This window comes from Acomys minous (genome assembly GCF_964271855.1).
Source record: "Acomys minous genome assembly, chromosome: 2".
NCBI classification, from domain to species: domain Eukaryota; kingdom Metazoa; phylum Chordata; class Mammalia; order Rodentia; family Muridae; genus Acomys; species Acomys minous.
Genome location: NC_140484.1, coordinates 101,577,221 through 101,594,834, shown reverse-complemented (window position 1 = coordinate 101,594,834; position 17,614 = coordinate 101,577,221). Strand labels below are relative to the sequence as shown.

At 46.0% G+C, this 17,614-nt stretch overlaps 1 protein-coding gene across 6 annotated transcripts in view; it reads left to right on the top strand.

Annotated features, from left to right (window-relative positions):
- Nucleotides 1-316: 316 nt before the first annotated feature.
- Nucleotides 317-17,614, top strand: part of TJP1 (tight junction protein 1) — a gene marked incomplete at its 5' end in the record, with an annotated part of 244,602 nt that continues 227,304 nt past the window's right edge. For all 6 annotated transcript variants that reach the window (XM_084765546.1, XM_084765545.1, XM_084765543.1 and 3 more), the window contains 2 exons: nt 317-504; nt 16,332-16,464. In XM_084765546.1, coding sequence (XP_084621672.1) covers nt 332-504; nt 16,332-16,464 — 306 coding nt within the window. The remainder of the gene's footprint in view (nt 505-16,331; nt 16,465-17,614) is intronic.

The following is a 17,614-nucleotide window of genomic DNA, read 5'->3' as shown; positions in this document are numbered from 1 at the left end:
AGATAAACCACTAAGTGGTAATCATATACATTTCGGTTTTGCTCCGAGACTCTTTCTGGGCATAATAGACTGCAAATAAGCTGTCAGCCCCTGGGGAAACTGAGGCACGTGGGGTGCAGACTTGCGCGCTGCGAGGCTTGCTTAGCGCCGCCTCCAGGCCGCGCCCGCCGGTGCGCAGCGGTGCCGAGCTCGCGCGGGGCGGCGGAGAGCGGGCGGAGGGCGCGCACGGCGGCGGTACCGGGCCACGCACGGCGGCGCGAGCGGGCCACGCACGGCGGCAGGAGCGGGAGCGGGGCGCGCGGCGGGGCGGCGGATGGCCCAGAGCTGATCTATGCGGCGCTTGGAGGGGCTGTGTCTGCGGCGGCGGCGGCGGCGGCGGGGCCCTGCCCGCGAGCGGAGCGGGGACAAGATGAAGTACCAGAAATACCTGACGGTGCTGCAGATGGCCATCGGCGTCACCCCGTCCAACCGCGGCAGCCTCCTGCCGCTCAAGAGGAAGCTGTGGTAAGGACTCGGAGCTGGGGCGCGCCTACGGGGGAATGGGGATACCAGTGGTGCGCGGACGGGGACAGGGGTGCGGGGGTTGGGGGGTAGGGCCGAGGCGCGCGGATAGGGACAGGGGCGCGGGAGCAGGGCGGGGGCGCGGGGCCTGGCAGCGGTGGGGCGCGCAGAGCTAGAGGAGCAGCCATCGCCCAGCTCCCGGGCCGCGCGCCGCCGTGCTCCTGCGGGCCGCTCCGAGAGCGCGCAGGGAGGGAGCGGCTGGGACCCCGCGCCCCGCATCCCGGCCTCGCTCGGGCTCTCCTTCCCCTGGGCGCAGGCGAGTGCTGGTTGGCAATTGCACGCCACCTCTGCTGCAGACCGCGACATAGCCTTGTAATCCATTGGTCCTTGTCTGTGCGCCTTCTGTTATTTCCCCCGAATGCACCTGCTGATGGGCACATAGTAAAAGATGAGCCGTTCCCACGCTAAGGGGAGGAAGTTGTGCTGTTAGCGTCGCTTTGTCGAGGACTGTCATTTTATCTGCACGATTTCTGCTTCCTCCGACCTGGAAGCTGTTATCGAGGTAATTAAAAAAGAACACCATTAAGTGTAATTGTCTAGGAATTAGCCAGACAAAACTGGTTCACACAGTCATTTATCCTTAATGTTTTATGTTGTATTTGCATTTAAATGTGCCGCATGGGATCCCAGTGTCACCTGGGCATTCCACTGACTAGAGATATAGCTTAAGATTCACCCACAAAAGAAACAAGAAAGAGAAAGTAGTTGGGTGGGTGTTGGGGTAATGAACCAGGACTTGTGAGAGCCAGTGACCGTTTTAATTTGAAAATTAGTCAGCGCTCAGTATAGGATATGAATATTTATTTAACTGTTCTGTTGACTGTAGGATAATGTAATCCTGAGTAGAGAAATCTGAAGTGAGGCTGCTTTTGTGAAGTGGAGAAGTAACTTCTATATAAAACCTGAAACAATGTTTCAAAGTCTATAAGGGTTGATCAATCAGGGAAATACAGGTTTTTTTTTTTAAATCCAATAGTGGTCAATAGTAAAGGAAAAACTATAATTGTAGGCATAGAGTTCAAATTTCCCCCGTGCTGCTCACAGCATGACCTTCAGCAATTGCCATGCCTGTTTTCTCTGTGGGTAAGCTGAAACTCTTGTTATCTCTCTCATGGTGTTACAAGGATCAGCTCTGATGTCAAGCCAGCCTCTTCCTGCTGCTCTGCCTGAGTGCATAACACACTCAGGAAATGTTAGCATCATGCATCGTCCTCCCTCGTTTGTTAAAGACAAACTCATTTTGGAAAAACCCATTTACACTTCCTTGCCAGCCCAGGACAGCACATAGAAGCCTAGATTGGTAAGACGGGCAACAGTTGAATTAACATGTGTCCTCGGAGGCTGAGTGGTGGCTGTGGTGGCAGAGGCGTTAATCCCAGCACTCAGAGGCAGAGGCAGGCAGCTCTCTGAGTTCGAGGCCAGCCTGGTCTACAGAGGGAGTTCCAGTACCCCCAGGGCTACACAGAGAAATGCTACTTCAAGAAAAACAAGTAACAAAAAAGATAGGGCTCAGCAATAATGTGCGTGCCTAGCACATGCAACAACTGGGCTTGAGCCCAAGCACTGAAAAAGCAAAGTCTGTAGAAGAGACTTAGCAAATAAATGAGGGACGGGAATGGGTCATTCCTAGGCAGAGCAGGGCAGAGGGCGTCTATAATTCCATCACATGGGAAGCCGTGGCATGAATACAATTAATTCAAGACCAGCCTGAGACCCTATCTCAAGAAAACAAAACAAACACTGGCAAGATGGCTTATCTGGGTTACGGTGCTTGCCTCCAGGAGGTCATCAGGCTTGGAGACACACAGAGTAAAGCATAATACAATTAGGTCGCTGTTGGCTTGTATTGATTGCCTAGAGGGGGGAAAGATGTCAACACCACTACTTACTCCAGCCTGCATTTCTTCTGTGCATTTAACTGATGAAACAAACTTTATATCTTGATGTTTTTTTTTTTCATATAGAGTCTCTATCTCTCTACTAGAATATAAGTTGCTCAGAAGAGGGCTTTTCTCTGTGTAACCCATTGCTAAACCTCCTGCCAATGCTCTCTGGCCCCAAATAGCTTCTCAGTAAGTATTAGTTGAGTAAATAAGTGAATTCTTTGGGGGCAGTTCTGGGACTCAAACCTAGAAACTCACACATCCTAGGCAAAGCGTCTACCACTCAGCCACATCCCCAGCCTAAAAATTAATCTTAATCATGCACGGCTAGGGAGGAAGTTTAAAGAAATTATTTTCTTGATGCTCGATGTGGGCTAATTGAGGCGCTGCTAGGCACCAACATCAGCATTTAATGAGATTTATTCTCGTTCATCACTTGTGAAGGCAGAACTCAAGGAAATAAGGGCCTAGGATAAAAAAAAAAATCTTACTAAGAGATGCCCCGCAAGAAGCTGTTTCATTTCCCATCAACTTCTCCATGTTAAAAAAAAAAAAATCCCATTTCTGTCTACTGCTGGTTTTTAAAGATTCATCTCATTTCTATAGTGGCAGACTAAAGAACATAATCTCTTCCCTAAACGGATGTACAATTCTTCCCCCCCCACACACACACATTTATTTATTTCAAGTGTGGTGGAGGTGGGATGTGAGTGCATGCACTGTAGCACATATGCATGTGTGAGTGAGTTCTTGACTCTCACTTGCGGGTCCCAAGACAAGCTCAGGTCATCAGTCAGGCTTAGCAGTTCTCGGGATGAGAGCATCTTATCCAGGTGTGCCCTGAATCCGTTAGTGAGGAGGGTCTGGAAGGGACAGAAGAGGACATGGGGGAAGCAGGGGGAAAGGCTGGATGAGGACAGAGGCATCTCGCTGCCCTGCCCCACTGTCAAGTTGGAGAATACTGTGCTGCCCAATTCCTGTATCCATTTTCCCCTCCAGAATTCTCTTCTAGATAACCTTGCATCTTGTCAGGGTCTTGTAGCAATTGCTTGTGGAGGCCGGGGAAGGCAGTGTGAAATGTTACTGTGTTGCACTGAGAAAATGCAAGTCCGGACTTCAGAATGGTAGGTGGGAAACCTACAGCAGGTTCCAGCCGCATAGCCAAACCAGGGAAGGCGCCAGTGTCTGCCCGCTTACAACATAGGAGTTAGAACTATAAAAATTTGCATACATGAAGATTTACGCTAAGATACTTATGAAAATGTGTATGCCTCCTGTCCATTTCTCTCTCTCTCTCTCTCTCTCTCTCTCTCTCTCTCTCTCTCTCTGAATGATTATTATGCTCTGTGTGAAAAGACCTCGTGCCTGCAAAGCTTATGCCAGTGTGAAGGACAGAGTGGGGGTGACCTCATGCTTTGTTCCCACACTTCTGCCTACTTTGGGTGTGTGTGGCTATCAGCTTGCCTTTGTGTGGTGTCTTCTGTTTTTCTTCCCGGTTCTGCAAATGTTTTAGGGAGCATGGTATCTGTGCACCAATTAAGGTAGAAACCAAAACACACAGCCTCACGTCGTCGTCGGAGCCTTGTCTTAGCTCATCCTTTCCTCTTGTAGCCTAGAAACAGAAAGTGGGAGTGTTTTCAGTGATCTGTTCAGGGTCATTGCTGTTATTATGGTTTGAGCATGAAATGAGCAAACCCCCCTCCCTGCCCCCCCCCAAAAAAACTATTGTTGCAGGCCTGCTCAGCCCAGCTGCTAGAGCTAATCATTGACAGGTAACTGGATCAAAGGGTCTCTGACCCTATCTATGGCATCATCTATTGTCAGACTCATCATTTGAAGGTGTGATTGGAAAGGGATGGAAACTTCCAGGGCAGGGAGAAGAAGGCGACTTAAAGGATTTCACTATGGATTGTCGGGAGGCGGGGGTGGGGGAGGGTGAGGGGTGGTTACCTTGTCCCCAGCCTCTCTGTACCTGGCTGTTTTTATTCTCTTCACAACGTGGTGGGCAGCTTCTCTCTCATAATGGTGTCCCTGCTCATATGCCCGGAAGCAACGAGTCAACCCGATGGACCGAATACCTCTGAAACACACAGTCCTCTACAGAGCTCAAAGCCTGAAGAGTTGCTTTCTCCAGGTGTTTGCTGCTTACCACAATGGTTTTGGAACCACTGGGGCCTAGTACCCCTGCCGTGGACAGACGCATGTTTGTGTGGCTAGCTGTCTTTCTTTGGTGACCACCTTTGGTTGTCAGGCTGTATATCCTAGGACTCTGAGGACAGACAACTGTCTTTTCACAGCGCTGGAGGTTAAGAGTCCCAAGTCAAGGTGTACATGCCCTGAACGGCTTGGGATTGGACCCTCCCTGTCTTTTGTATTTCTGGTGGCCCAGGTGTTCTCAATGGCTGTGTCACTGCAGTCTCCCGGCTCTATTAACACGTGGCCTTTTGCTGTGTGTCCCTCATCTCCCCTTCTGCCCTTCACAGACACTCATCACTGGATTCAGGGCCCACCTGGGTGATCCAGGATGCTCTTGTCTCAAGAACCTCAACTCAATTACATTCGTAGACACTGCTTTTCTGACTACAGTGAAATTCTTCCGCAGGCCCAAATAGTAGTTACCTTGATCTCTTTTTATGTGAAATGTGACAAATTCTTTGATAATAATTTTATTTTCAACAGTCTTGAGTTTTTACGCCGACTGCGTCTAGAAATGCTTGCACTGACCTTAGGGAGGGACCAAGCCAGTTCACTTCCTGCACACTTTTAAGAATGTCCCCTGCTCGCTTGCTTGGATGGGTGTTGGAAGTTACATAGTCTCAAAGCGGTAGTTCAGGCGGCCTCCATGTGATGGAAGAGGGTAGGAGTTGCAGTTTAAGCTACTCCCTGCAGACCCAGCGGAAGTGTTTCCCAAGCATCCTGCCCTTCCACTTAAGTACCCCTGAGAGGAAGGTGCCGTATTTTTCCATTTTACAAATGAAGTCATTAATTTGCCTAGACACCAGTTTCATTCTGGTTACTGGGGTTAGAAGGGCAGGCGAGCGGGAAGAGCAGAGCCTAGAAGAAGAGAACGGCTGAGAATAGATACAAAGGAACCAGGAAGTGCTTTGTAGAATATTCGTTTTTTCCAGTGCTGGTCCACAGTGCACCCTTGGGTCACCAAGATCTTCCTGCAGGGACCTGTAGGTCTCAAAAATCCAAGTCCTGTCATGGTTTATTTTATTTTATTTTTGATATTATAATATAATTACAATATCTCTCCCTTCCCCTTTCTTCTTCTAAAACCTCTCATATACCCTGGCCCACTCTCCTCCAAATGCGTGACCTCTTTTCACTAACTTATTGAATATGTGTGTAACATGCACATTCCTAAATACAACCTGTTCACTCGGAATAATGTTACATGTCTGTCGGTTTTCGGGACCGAGCACTTGGCACTACACAGCCAATGGCTGTACTCTTGCCTGAGGAAGATCACCTCTCCTGCTCCCAGTTTTCCTTGGCTGCCTACAGTTCTCTGTGTAGGCTTGAGGCCCCGAGGGCTTCCCCCCCGCCACCCCACCCCCCACCCCGTCAAGCTTGGCATGTCCATTGCTGTCATCTTTGTTAAGCTCACATTTGGGCAGTCAGGCTGGCGAGGTTTCATGGGTGTAGCTTCTGGTGATGCAGTCTCCTAGCAAGGCCCCGATCTTCTGGCTTTTTCTGTCCCGTCTTCCACAGTGCTCCGAGCCTTAAGTGCGCGGGGCATTTTGTAGACATCTCCTTGAGACTTGGCTCTACAGGTCCGCATTTGGGTTGGTTGTGGTTTTCTGTAGTGCTCTCTGTCTATTAAAAAGAGAAGTTTCCTTGGTGTGTGTGTGTGTGTGTGTGTGTGTGTGTGTGTGTGTAAGATAATTATAGTGTGAAGACTCTACTTATCTGTGAGTGTGAGGACAAATGCTTATAGGTTGTTGTTAGGGACTCAGGTATTTAGTAAGTTAATGGGTATGGCTTCCCCTCCAGTAACCATGACTTCCCAGTGTTGTGTCGTTAGGTTTGCAGTACCAGGCACACCTTCTCTGTTGTTGAGGGGGGTCTTAAGTCCAATTAAAGAGGTGTTGGTTACCACCAAGTCATGCATGCCACTACAGCACTCTTAGGGTTCTTGTGTTCTGCTGGTCATTGGTGTGGTTCATGGGCATCATAGCTGGGTAGGACTGTTGGTTGCCTCTGTTCTTTAGAGGCTTGCATGGTGCCTTCTAGTACCATGAAAGCTAGTCATGAGGAAGAGGCCGTTCAGATCAGTTCCAGCTCAGGGGTCTCTGGGCCCTGACTGAGGGCATTGTGCCTTCAGCAATAGACACTTTCACACTGTTTTTAAATAAGCAAATTATGGACAACTATACGCAGTGTCCCTTTCACAAATGTAATGAACTGCCAGCTATTATTTATCTATTACATGAATCATTGGGGCTTCTCCTGTCTGATAGCTATAAACTACAAGGAAAGTTTACTGCCTTTAAAGCAGACTTGAATGACGTGTGTGTGTGTGTGTGTGAAGCATAACACTTGTGGTGGTCAGAGCACACTTTGCACGAGTCAGTTCTTTCATCCCACCAGAGTCCCCTGGGATTGAATTTAGGACTGTCCAGCTGGGCTTTACTGGTTAAATTTCATCAGTCCTTTACTACCTTTTAGTGAAATAACCTAGTAAGGACTAGTGTAGTGGCCTTTTAAAGTCAGCTGGCCCACTGTTCTCATCCCCCCAAGCCTTCTGTTCCCACACCTTTGTTTAGAATTTCTCCTTGGGGCAGAGAGTGCCCTACTGTCGTTCATTAGCGTTACCCTGACTATTGTTATGGCTGTTGATTGCTTAATACTTTTAAATTAATATCTTTTCAGATATTTTTAAGGTGTATTTGTTTTATTTTACATGCATGAGTGTGTTGCCTGCATGTATGTGTACTATACGCGTGCATTGTAACTGTGGAGTGGAAGTCGCAGGAAGGTTTTGGAGTCTCTGGAACTGGAGCTGTGGATGATTGCGAGCCACCAAGTAGAGGCTGGGAGCCAAACCCAGAACCTCTGCAGGAGCAGTAAATGCTTTTAACCAAGAGCCATCTCCTTAGCCACTAGATTAATATCTTAAAGAGAGATTAGTGATCATTTTTGTAGCTAATTTTCTTCTTATAGAACTGCTTCATTTTTACCGTCTTATTTATTTGTTTGGCCCAGTTCTGTGTTGCTACTAGGGTCTGTTACACTGGAAACTGGAAAGAGGTGAGGCAGAGGGGCTTGGGAGCTGTTTGTAGTACCTGGGGTGGGGTCAGAAATGGCAGTGAGCTCAGAATCCATGGCTCAGTAGGATAACTATAATGGTCTACATAAGTTAATAGCACTGGCAAAAAGCAAAAGATAGCTTCAGACCTCTTACAAGTTTAGGAGACCACGTTGGTGTATGTCAAGGATTTCCGTGTAGCTGTGGTGCTAGTTATTACTGGCTACATTATATGCTAAGTGTATTTGTGTTCCCAAGTGTACAAGCCTTCTGTCAACAGCATGTTCTGTTATCACTCATATCCAAAGTGTAGGGCATGAAAATGCAAGCTCAGGAGAGCACTTTACCAAGCTGGTGTCCCTCCACTGAAATTGTTTGTATCGATAGTCTTTTATAGGTTTTCATTTAAAGATGTTTGTGTGCTTTTAATTGACAACTAACTTCTTGCTGCTGTATAGTATAGTAAAATATTAATATATTTTTATCATTAAACTGCTGCATGACTATCAAAAAAAAAAAGAAAGAAAGAAAGAAATGGCAGTGAACAAAGCTCCTAATTTGTACACACGCTGAAGGCCAGAGAGTTCTGGACACGAATTGGCCTCCAGGCTGGGGGAGTAGAAAGACATTCCAGCTGAGGGAAGGGCCTAGGAGGGACGAATTGATGGTACAAGGGGTCAAGGAGGTGCGTTGCATTGCTGTGTATTTCAGAAGGGTGAAATCTTAGTTTCCTGGGGGACTTTCAGAGCCTCGCCGGCCCAGGTCAGGAGTTTGCCAGACTGGATTTGGACAGCAGCCAGCAGCAAGTGAGGGCTTTGCGACTTCAGGGGTGACAAGATTGATAGGATGAGGTTGGTGTTTACTTTTCCCTGATGGCCTCAACCAGGAGATTGCACACAGAAGCAACTAGAAGGAAATGAGAAACAATTTACTGGGTTGGTAATAATGTCTGGGCAGGATCCAGCTATTCCCCAAACGAGGGCCTCTCTAGGAAGCAGACTGCATTGCCCTTCGAGCCCAGGGTGGGGAGGATGCGTGCTTGCCCCCCATCAGCAGCCTGAGAGGAGCCTGCAGCATAGACCTCACCTAGCACAGCAATATCAGTTAACACAGCCAATGGGGGCCAGATTCCAGGAGTCAGGAATAGGGCTACATTTGGAAATTAGAGGTCACGGCCTTGTGGGCACATTGGCCAGAGAGAGAGAGAGAGAGAAACTCTACACACACACACACACACACACACACACACACACACACACACACACACACACACACAGCATTTGACTCTCTTACTCTGAAGTCCAGGCTGGCTTAGAACTCACTATGTAGAATCGTCTGGCTTCAAATTCAGAGCAGTCCCCCTGCCTCAGTCTTCCATGTTGGGGTTATAAGTGTAAGCCACCAAGCTCTGCAGGAAACTGAGATTTTTGAGGGATTTTAAACTGGTGCACGAAGTCACACAGCTACTCCAGAACTGCTATCAAAGATCTGACCCTAGTGACATCCTACTCCCCCAGCCCAGCCCCAACTCTCTAATTACACTGGAGTCCAGCTGTCCCACTGTCCTTGAGTCTGGTATAGTATTCCTACTGAGACAACACTCTTAATTTCATAACTAATGAGATTTAGGATTTGGGAGAGAACAACCTTCTTGTAGCTTACTAATCTCTCCTTCACTTAAGGTAAGTTCTATAATGTGTTTAGACCTACGTTCCCTGCTGTGGTTCTGTCAACAAACATTCCTCTGAGCATTTCTGGAATTGCTCTTAGCATCTGGGTTACTCAGTTGAGCTCCATAATACCAAGGTTGGATAAAGGGGTACCTTAGGAAGGAAGGAGGGAGGGAGGGAGGGAGGGAGGGAGGGAGGGAGGAGGGAAGGAGAAAGCAGGAGTGGGTGGGTGATTTTTTTTTTTTTTATTTTACTCTGTGTCAACTGAGACTGTGTGTGTTTGGTTTTTTCCTACTTACTCCAGGACGGGCCTTGTCTTAGTTAGGGTGTCATTGCTGTGAAGAGACACCATGACCACAGCAAATCTTATAAAGGAAAACATTTATTTGGGGCTGGCTTCCAGTTCTGAGGCACACAGACAGGCATGGCGCTGGAGAAGGAGCTGAGAGCTCTGTACCTTGATCCACAGGCTGCAGCGGGAAGAGAACAAAGCTCTTCTTTCAGCAAGGCCACACCTCCTAATAATGCCATCCCTATGAGCCTACGAGGGCCATTTGCTTTCTCACCCACACAGGCCTTCTCATTAGAATTGTAGGCAGCCTAAATGCTACTGTGAGTGTCCGGCAGAAAACTGACCACATATACAGCCCTCTGCAGGACATAACACAGTGATGCACAAAAGAAAATGAGAAAGAAAGGAGAAGAAATATTTCACCTGCGCTGTATGGACACTATTCCTCCCCCCTACCCTGGAGTTAACGTTTTTCCGTTATTGCCCTGGGTCAGCATTTATTCTTAATCCTCACCAAAGAGAGAGGAGTTTGTCTGCCTTTTAGCAGATGGTGTCTAATCTTCAGAGACCTGGTTAAAGCTTTTAAGTCAGTGGTATTCCTGAACAGGGGCGTGGTTAAACTCAGACGAAAATGCCGTGGTCTTGGGAGTCTATGGGCTCATGACCACAGGATTCACACTGGTTTCACTCATCTATTAAATATTTGTATTATGACCCTGGCGGACCTACAGGGGTAATTCCATTCCTCTGAGTATATTCATGACTGTGTTTTTGTTGTTCTGACTTGTCACTGGACTTGAAATATGAAGTACATTGCTTTCCATGGTAGGGCTTCTGCAGTGTTTTCCATTCCTAATTCCTTTTTACCAGAATAATTTTAAGTGACCTTAGCTATATAGGTATATAAAATATGTATACATATAAGATTTTAATGATAATCAATTACTTAAAATATTTTAGAGCAATTCTCTAGTATCTATGCATATATAATATATATGTATATATAGTTTGTTATTCATTAGACTGAAGCCAATTTGCATACTAGTAAGAGGGATATGCCTGCTTCCTTTACACAGAGAAATTGGTCTTTGCTGAAAATTTGTTCTGCATGACACAGGTTTCAGAGCTGGTCAGCATTGTGATCTGATAATCAGTCCTCAATCCTGAGAGTGTCACTTTTCATTAATGTGGAGTATGAAATTATACACACATGCTTAGGGCCACTTCAGAGATTGTTGCCAATTTTATCATAATCCCAGGCTGAAATTCATTTAACTTTTTAAAATAAAACTCAAGTCAGCAATTCAAGGAACAATTTTTGTTTATTTACTTATTTTTTAGGTTTTTTTTTTTCTTCTTTTGAGACAGGCTCTCTCCTCATAGTTCTGGCTGTCCTGGCACTCACTATCTAGATCAGGCTGGCCTAGAACTCACAGAAATCTGCCTGCTTCTGCATCCCAAGTGCTGAGATTAAAGCTGTGCGCCACCTTGCCTGGCCATTGGGCAATTTTAAAACCAAACATTCTAACACAATAAAATCCAATGATGTGCTAATTTGATGCTTATGTGTTAAAGACTCTGACAGTAGGAAACTGTTGTCTTTGTTTTCTGTAATGAAGACACTGTGTTTATATAAAAAGCAGAAAGCATATTTCTGGTTTTTAAAAAAAGTGCGATGAATAGTGTGTGATGGACTTGACTCTGAGCTGGCATTACAGGCAGCACTCACTGGTGTTACCTGGCATCATGGCACACACTGTCAACATTTGTATATTGTGTGTTCAGAGCCAACACTGTAGTGATGTCACGATACAACTCAGGCGAGTGTTGCCTATGACATCATGTTTGATTTTGAATCAAGTTTTCGCTCTCGTCTGAACAGAAACATTTTCCGTGTCCCACACATTCAGTCATATGATCCCATGTAGGGTTCTGACCCACATTTAAAGACCTGTGATCTACAGTCGCCCACCACATGCTAATGACCATTCTTTCCTTCTTTTTTTTCTTCTTCTTTTTTTTTCCAAGACAGGGTTTCTCTGTGTAGCCCTGACTGTCCTGGACTTGCTTTGGAGACCAGGCTGGCCTCGAACCCACAGAGACCTCCCTGACTCTGCCTCCCAAGTGCTGGGATAAAAGGCGTGAGCCCCCACTGTCCGGCTACTGCCCAGTCTTTAAATAAGATTAGTTTCTCGATTGCTATTGGGTTTTGGGGGTTCCTCATATCGTCTGGGTGGTATCTCTTTTCTCCCTTCTGTAGACTACCTCGTCGTCCTTGGTTGTTCTCTTTCCTGTTCAGAAGTTGTTTGGTTTGATGTAAGCCCATTTGTTTGTTTTGGGTCTTGTTTCCTGTGCTTTTGAGGTCTTGTCCAAGAAAGTCCTTGTTCACCCCCACCACCACCACCACCCCGTGTCCTGCAGCGTTTCCCTGTGAGCAAAGCCTTTCATTGTTCTGGGAAGGACTTGGACTACAGAGAGGACAACGGTGCTTACGACGTGCTTCTTTACACGCTGAGAATCCCAAGTGTGACATCATCGCATCTGTACTTTGGGAACTGGACTGGAAATTCATCAAAAAAAAAAAAAGTAAACTTTCATTAAAACCGAATTAATGACAGTCTGAGTAAACAGCAAAGAATGCCCTCTGTGAACTAGCATTTCTGAGAATTCTGACATGCGCATAGTATGCTGTTCCAAGAGGAAAGGCTGGTAGAACCAGAGTCTAGGGCACAGCTGTGGTGTTGGGCTTGAGGAGGAACCCAGGGGACAGAGTGGTGGGCGATCTGGGGCCCTTCAGGGTTAGTTAGTGTGATGTCCCGGGTTGGTGGGCTCTTCCCCGTCTCTGTTTTGACAGTAGCTGACAGTGGTGCTGTTTTCTCACTTCCTACAACGGAATGTGGGTGCTGGGCCAGGGAGACGAGGCCGTGTCTGAGAGATCTGCCAAGTCTGTTGACCCAGAACATTTTCTCACAAGCCTTCCAAACGTCCGTGTGTCTGTTGGAGTCACTGGAGGCGGGCACAGTGAAGACTGTAGCGGGCAAGTATGGCCCAGCACAAATAGAAGTAACCCAGAACTTCCAGGACTATCTAGTCCCCAAGGAGAGAGCGGACACTCAACAGTGGAGAAAGGGGGGACTGACATAATGAGGTCTGGGCACTTTGGCAGTTTACACCGTGCTCGTCAATAGAAAAGAGAGTGGTTGAATTGACAGACAAACACTGGACGGGTAAGCTAGGGAGACCACCGGAAGGGTCTAGCGGTTAGGAAACCTGCCAACTTTTCAGAGGAAGCTCTAAGAAGGGAGTGAGGAGGTCGTTTTTTGCGGGGGAGGATGTGAGGATCCTGGTGAGCTTGCTGCTGATAGACAGGGCAAGCTTAACTGTTTACAGTCAGCCCTTAACGCTGGATTCCGTATTCACACGTTCTGACAGCAATGGGCGAAAGTATGCTGGTAACTTTCTTTGTAATTATTCCCCCAAAGAGCAGCATTACAATTCAGTGCATGACATTTGCATTGTATCAAGCGTTATAAATGATCTAGAACGGTCTTGAGTATATGGGTAATGCACAAACATTATGTGCAGATATTTCACCATTTTCTGTAAGAATTGAATGTCTGCAGATTTTAACGTCTACAGGGAACCCAGCTCCCTATATTTGCACACGCAAGTACGTTCATGCCTGTGTGTTTACAATTAGCTGACTAGCATTAGAGGCGCCCTAATGTAGCTTTAAACTACTACTACTTGGAAACAGAATGAGGTTCCAAGGAAGATTGGGTCAGAGAGAGCCCAATCATACTAATCAAGCATAAAAAATAAAGAAGAAAATATTTACATGAAAACCTAGAAGGCAGATGGCAGGAGTGCATCTGAATAGGTCAGTACCCACACGAAGTTCAAATGGACTCAGATCGTCTCAAAAGACATGTTTTTCTCAGATTGGGTACAAAAGAAAAACACTTTAACATCATGCCGGAAGTTAGAGATACAACATAAGAGAAAAGGAAAAAAAAAAAAGGACTTGGGAAGATTGAAAATCTGGGCACCCAAAGGATAAACTAGAAAAAGGTAAAAATTAAAGTACACGGATGGGAGAAATTGTCATAAAAATGGCATTAAAGTAGAAGTTGTCATTGGCATAGAGACTTTATGTAGATTAAATCCCTAAGATCCGAGTCTTAGACATTAAGGCAAAAGAAGTATTTTAAATATGTAAAACAAAACTAACAGATATATAAAGACCAACTGAAAGGGCCATATATGTGGTGGGGAAACTTGCAACGGTCAGCAGTTCAGCAATACAAAGTCACAAGGAGCATAGTCAAATTGAGCTTTAAGACAACAAAGTGATCTGGGCATGGTGGTGACCACCTTTAATCCCAGCACTTGGGACGCAGAGGCAGGTGGATAGCTGTGAGTTCAAGGCCAGCCTGGTCTACAAAGTGAGTCTAGGACAGCCAAGATTACACAGAAAAACCCTGTCTCGGAAAAAAGGAAAAAAAAAAAAGACAACAAAGTGATAGAGCTGCTGGGCTCTTTACAGGTTCTCAGTGAGCGCTCTCCCGCACCACTGATGGACGCGCACATCAGTAAGGCTTTTTGGTAGCTGTGCCTGTTAGCGGTTACAGAACTCCCAGCCTACACCTGCATCCCACTCCTAGGGCTCTTTCTTTGGTAAAGATTGTGTGTGTGTGTGTGTGTGTGTGTGTGTGTGTGTGTGTGTGTATGTGTGTGTGTGTAAATGTCAAAGATGGTCCTTGTCTTGCGGTTTGATAGGATGCATTTGGAAACTGAATTCCCATCAACAGGGGAGTGGTTTAATAAATAATGTTACATCTACCTGTGAAATACTGCTTAGTTGTTCAGACCAAGAGAAACCGTTCTGTATGGCTCACCATGGGGACGATTTCAAAGTCTGTTTAGGAAAAGAAATATGGTACAGAAAAATACAATCTGGTCACCTTACTAATAAATTTTAAAAGGAAGTAATACACAACCAGGCGTGGTGGCGCATGCCTTTAATCCCAGCACTGGGAAGGCAGAGGCAGGCAGATCTCTGTGAGTTCGAGGCCGGACTAATCTACAAAGCAAGTTCCGGAACAGCCAGGGCTATTACACAGAGAAACTCTGCCTGGGGGGGGGGGGAGGGGTGGGTGGGAAGGAGGGAAAGAAAGAAAAAAGAAAAAATGAACAGGCAAAAGCAATAAGTATACACACTTACCTGGGAGACTGTGAAGAACCAGTAGTCACGCCGTGTTTGGAAGCGAGAAGGGGATTTGAGATGGAGGAAAGGGGACAGCTTGCACTTTCTATTTTTACATTGTTTTGTGCTTTTCAAAAAAAATGTATATATGTATGTGCCTTTCATTCTAAATTACAGGTGTTCTTGGCTGTTTTTATGGTATCTTCTGTCTTACTAATAAAAAAGAAAAAAGCAAGGTTATTTTGCTAGCAGAGTCAGACAGCATGGAGCATGCCTTTAATACCAGCACAGGGGAAAGATGCTCAGGCAGGAGAAGGTTGAGTTCTGGGTGAGCCTAAGCTATGCTGCAAAACCCTGTCCGCCCTGTCCCCCCCAGTTAAAACTCTTTAATAATTTGCTATCGCTCCTGCCTGCATGTCTTTTTAAAGAGAGACATGTTGAGGACATACCTTTTCAGGCAGCACTTGAAGCATAAAAACTTAAGTACGGCACAGGGTTATTAATATGTGAATCTGGACTGTATTACTGTAGGGAATGCCATTATAAAATCAGAAAAGTGGCTTCTGCAACCCATACTCAGACAATCCCATTGCTGAGTCTGGCTTACTGTGTCTGTCAGGCACCAGGGGCCATTTCCCTGCCGGTGTTAGGCACCATCCCTAGCCAGTTTGCCCATGCTGCTGCCAGTAGAGACTCAGGAAACAGCGCCCAGGCGTCCTGCATCCTCACTTATGAACATAGATTCCAGGGTGTGCTCTGGAGACACTTAGATTGTTTTTCCTGTTTTTTGTTTTGTTTTGTTTTGTGTTTTGTTTTGTTTTGTTTTTGAGACAGGGTTTCTCTGTGTAATAGCCCTGGCTGTCCTGGAACTCTCTTTGTAGACAAGGCTGGCCTTAACTTTTCCTGCCTCTGCCTCCCGACTTCTAGGATTAAAGGTTTGCGCCATCACATGCAGCTTTCCTGTTTTGTTTTGTTTTCTGTTTTTCTAACCCCCATGATCATGCTGAATTAAGTATTGACTCTCATGTCAGGTATGCTTAAACAAGTCTTGTTCATGCTTAACAGGAGGCTGCTAAGCACTGTCTGTCTGTGTGTGTGCACAGTGACCGCTGACTTGTCCCAGATGTGCCAGGCACCGGGACTAAGTGCTCCATACATCACTGCCCAGAGAAAAGCAGATGCCTGCAAGTTCCCCAGGGAACATCAGCTTGTTCCAAACTGTTTCTTTGGTGGTTGTAGAGTCGACTTCTGAATCTTAATTCTGAAATATTTGAATTCTGTCAAGAAAATTTCTAAACTAGTCACCCACTAAGAAATGTTCAGAAATAGTATTTGATAGATTCTGCATCTTGGGGGGGGGGGAAGTGGGGGAAAGAGTGTCTGGCATTTCCATAGCAACCTGCAATTAGAAAGGTGTTCACCTATAAATCTGTCTCTTTAAGCAGCCCCTGCCTCTTTCTTGCAGGGTAACTCCATCATCTGAAAACCCTCATGGTGCTACTGCTGGTGTCAGCCAAGGAAAACCTTCTCTAAGACGAATTAAAGGGAGACTACATCGGAGCAAAAGCCTTGACAGTATCGACTTCTGTGAACTCACTGTGAGTGGACGGGCTCTGCTTTTCTTATCTTTCAAGAAGTAGGACAATTTTGTTATTGTATTTTCTTACAAACGCTGCGAGCTTGTCCTGTGGCGCTGTGCTCTTTAAGTGGCGTGTGGATGACACTGCTTTCCTAGCTAGGAGTCCACGTCTGATACCTTTATAATAAATGGTTCATAAGGAAGATTCCTCTTCAGAGATGAAAGTCCTGAGCACTTTAAAAATAAAAACTAAAACTAATTTGAGAGGCTGGGGAGATACCTCAGTGTTTAATGGCCACCCAAGCCTGGAGACCAGGATTGAGATCCTAGAACCTATGTAAATATTGGTCCATGTAAATATGAGCCTCAGATGAAGAAGACAGATGATTCCCAGCACATGCTGCCTAGTACCATGGCCAGCCAAATCCCTGACTTCTGGGTGTGACTGAGAGACCCTGCCTTACTGAATAAGCTAGAAGAATCATCAAGGATGACTCCTGATGTCAACCCAGGTGCTGCACGTGTGCCCACCCACCCACCCACCCACCCACAGACACAGGTGTGCCCGCCCACATGCAGAATACACACACACGCACACACACACACACACACATATCACACAAACAGAAAGAGAAAAGGACAGCTAGAATACTGATAATAAATTTCTGTGACAATCAGGATACATCATGTACAGGACAATCACGTACAATTAAATGGCAGTGTCGGCGTCTGATTAATTCTCAGCACCAAATTTCCTAATAGAGGCAGGCGAGCCCAGTGCTTTCTGTTTCATGGGGCCAACAATGATGGTCATCATATTCCTTTCCAGACACATGACAAGTTTTCACCTGACAAGTTCCCTTATGGTTTTGGAGGAATACTGGCATTTTTAGGTTCTATTCAACTAAAAGAGATGCTGTAATGCTATAAAGGAAATATTAGAATATTTCATGTCACAGGACCCATCAGCAGGCTCATGGGTGATTAAGAGTATAACAGAGGTCTCGCCTCTTCTTTTTGAGTTTTGATTGGAAAATTTTCTCAATAATAAAAATACTGGGCTGGAGAGATGACTCAGAGGTTAAGAGCACTGACTATTTTTCCAGAGGTCATGAGTTCAATTCCCAGCAACCGCATGGTGGCTCACAAGCATGTATAATGTGATCGGA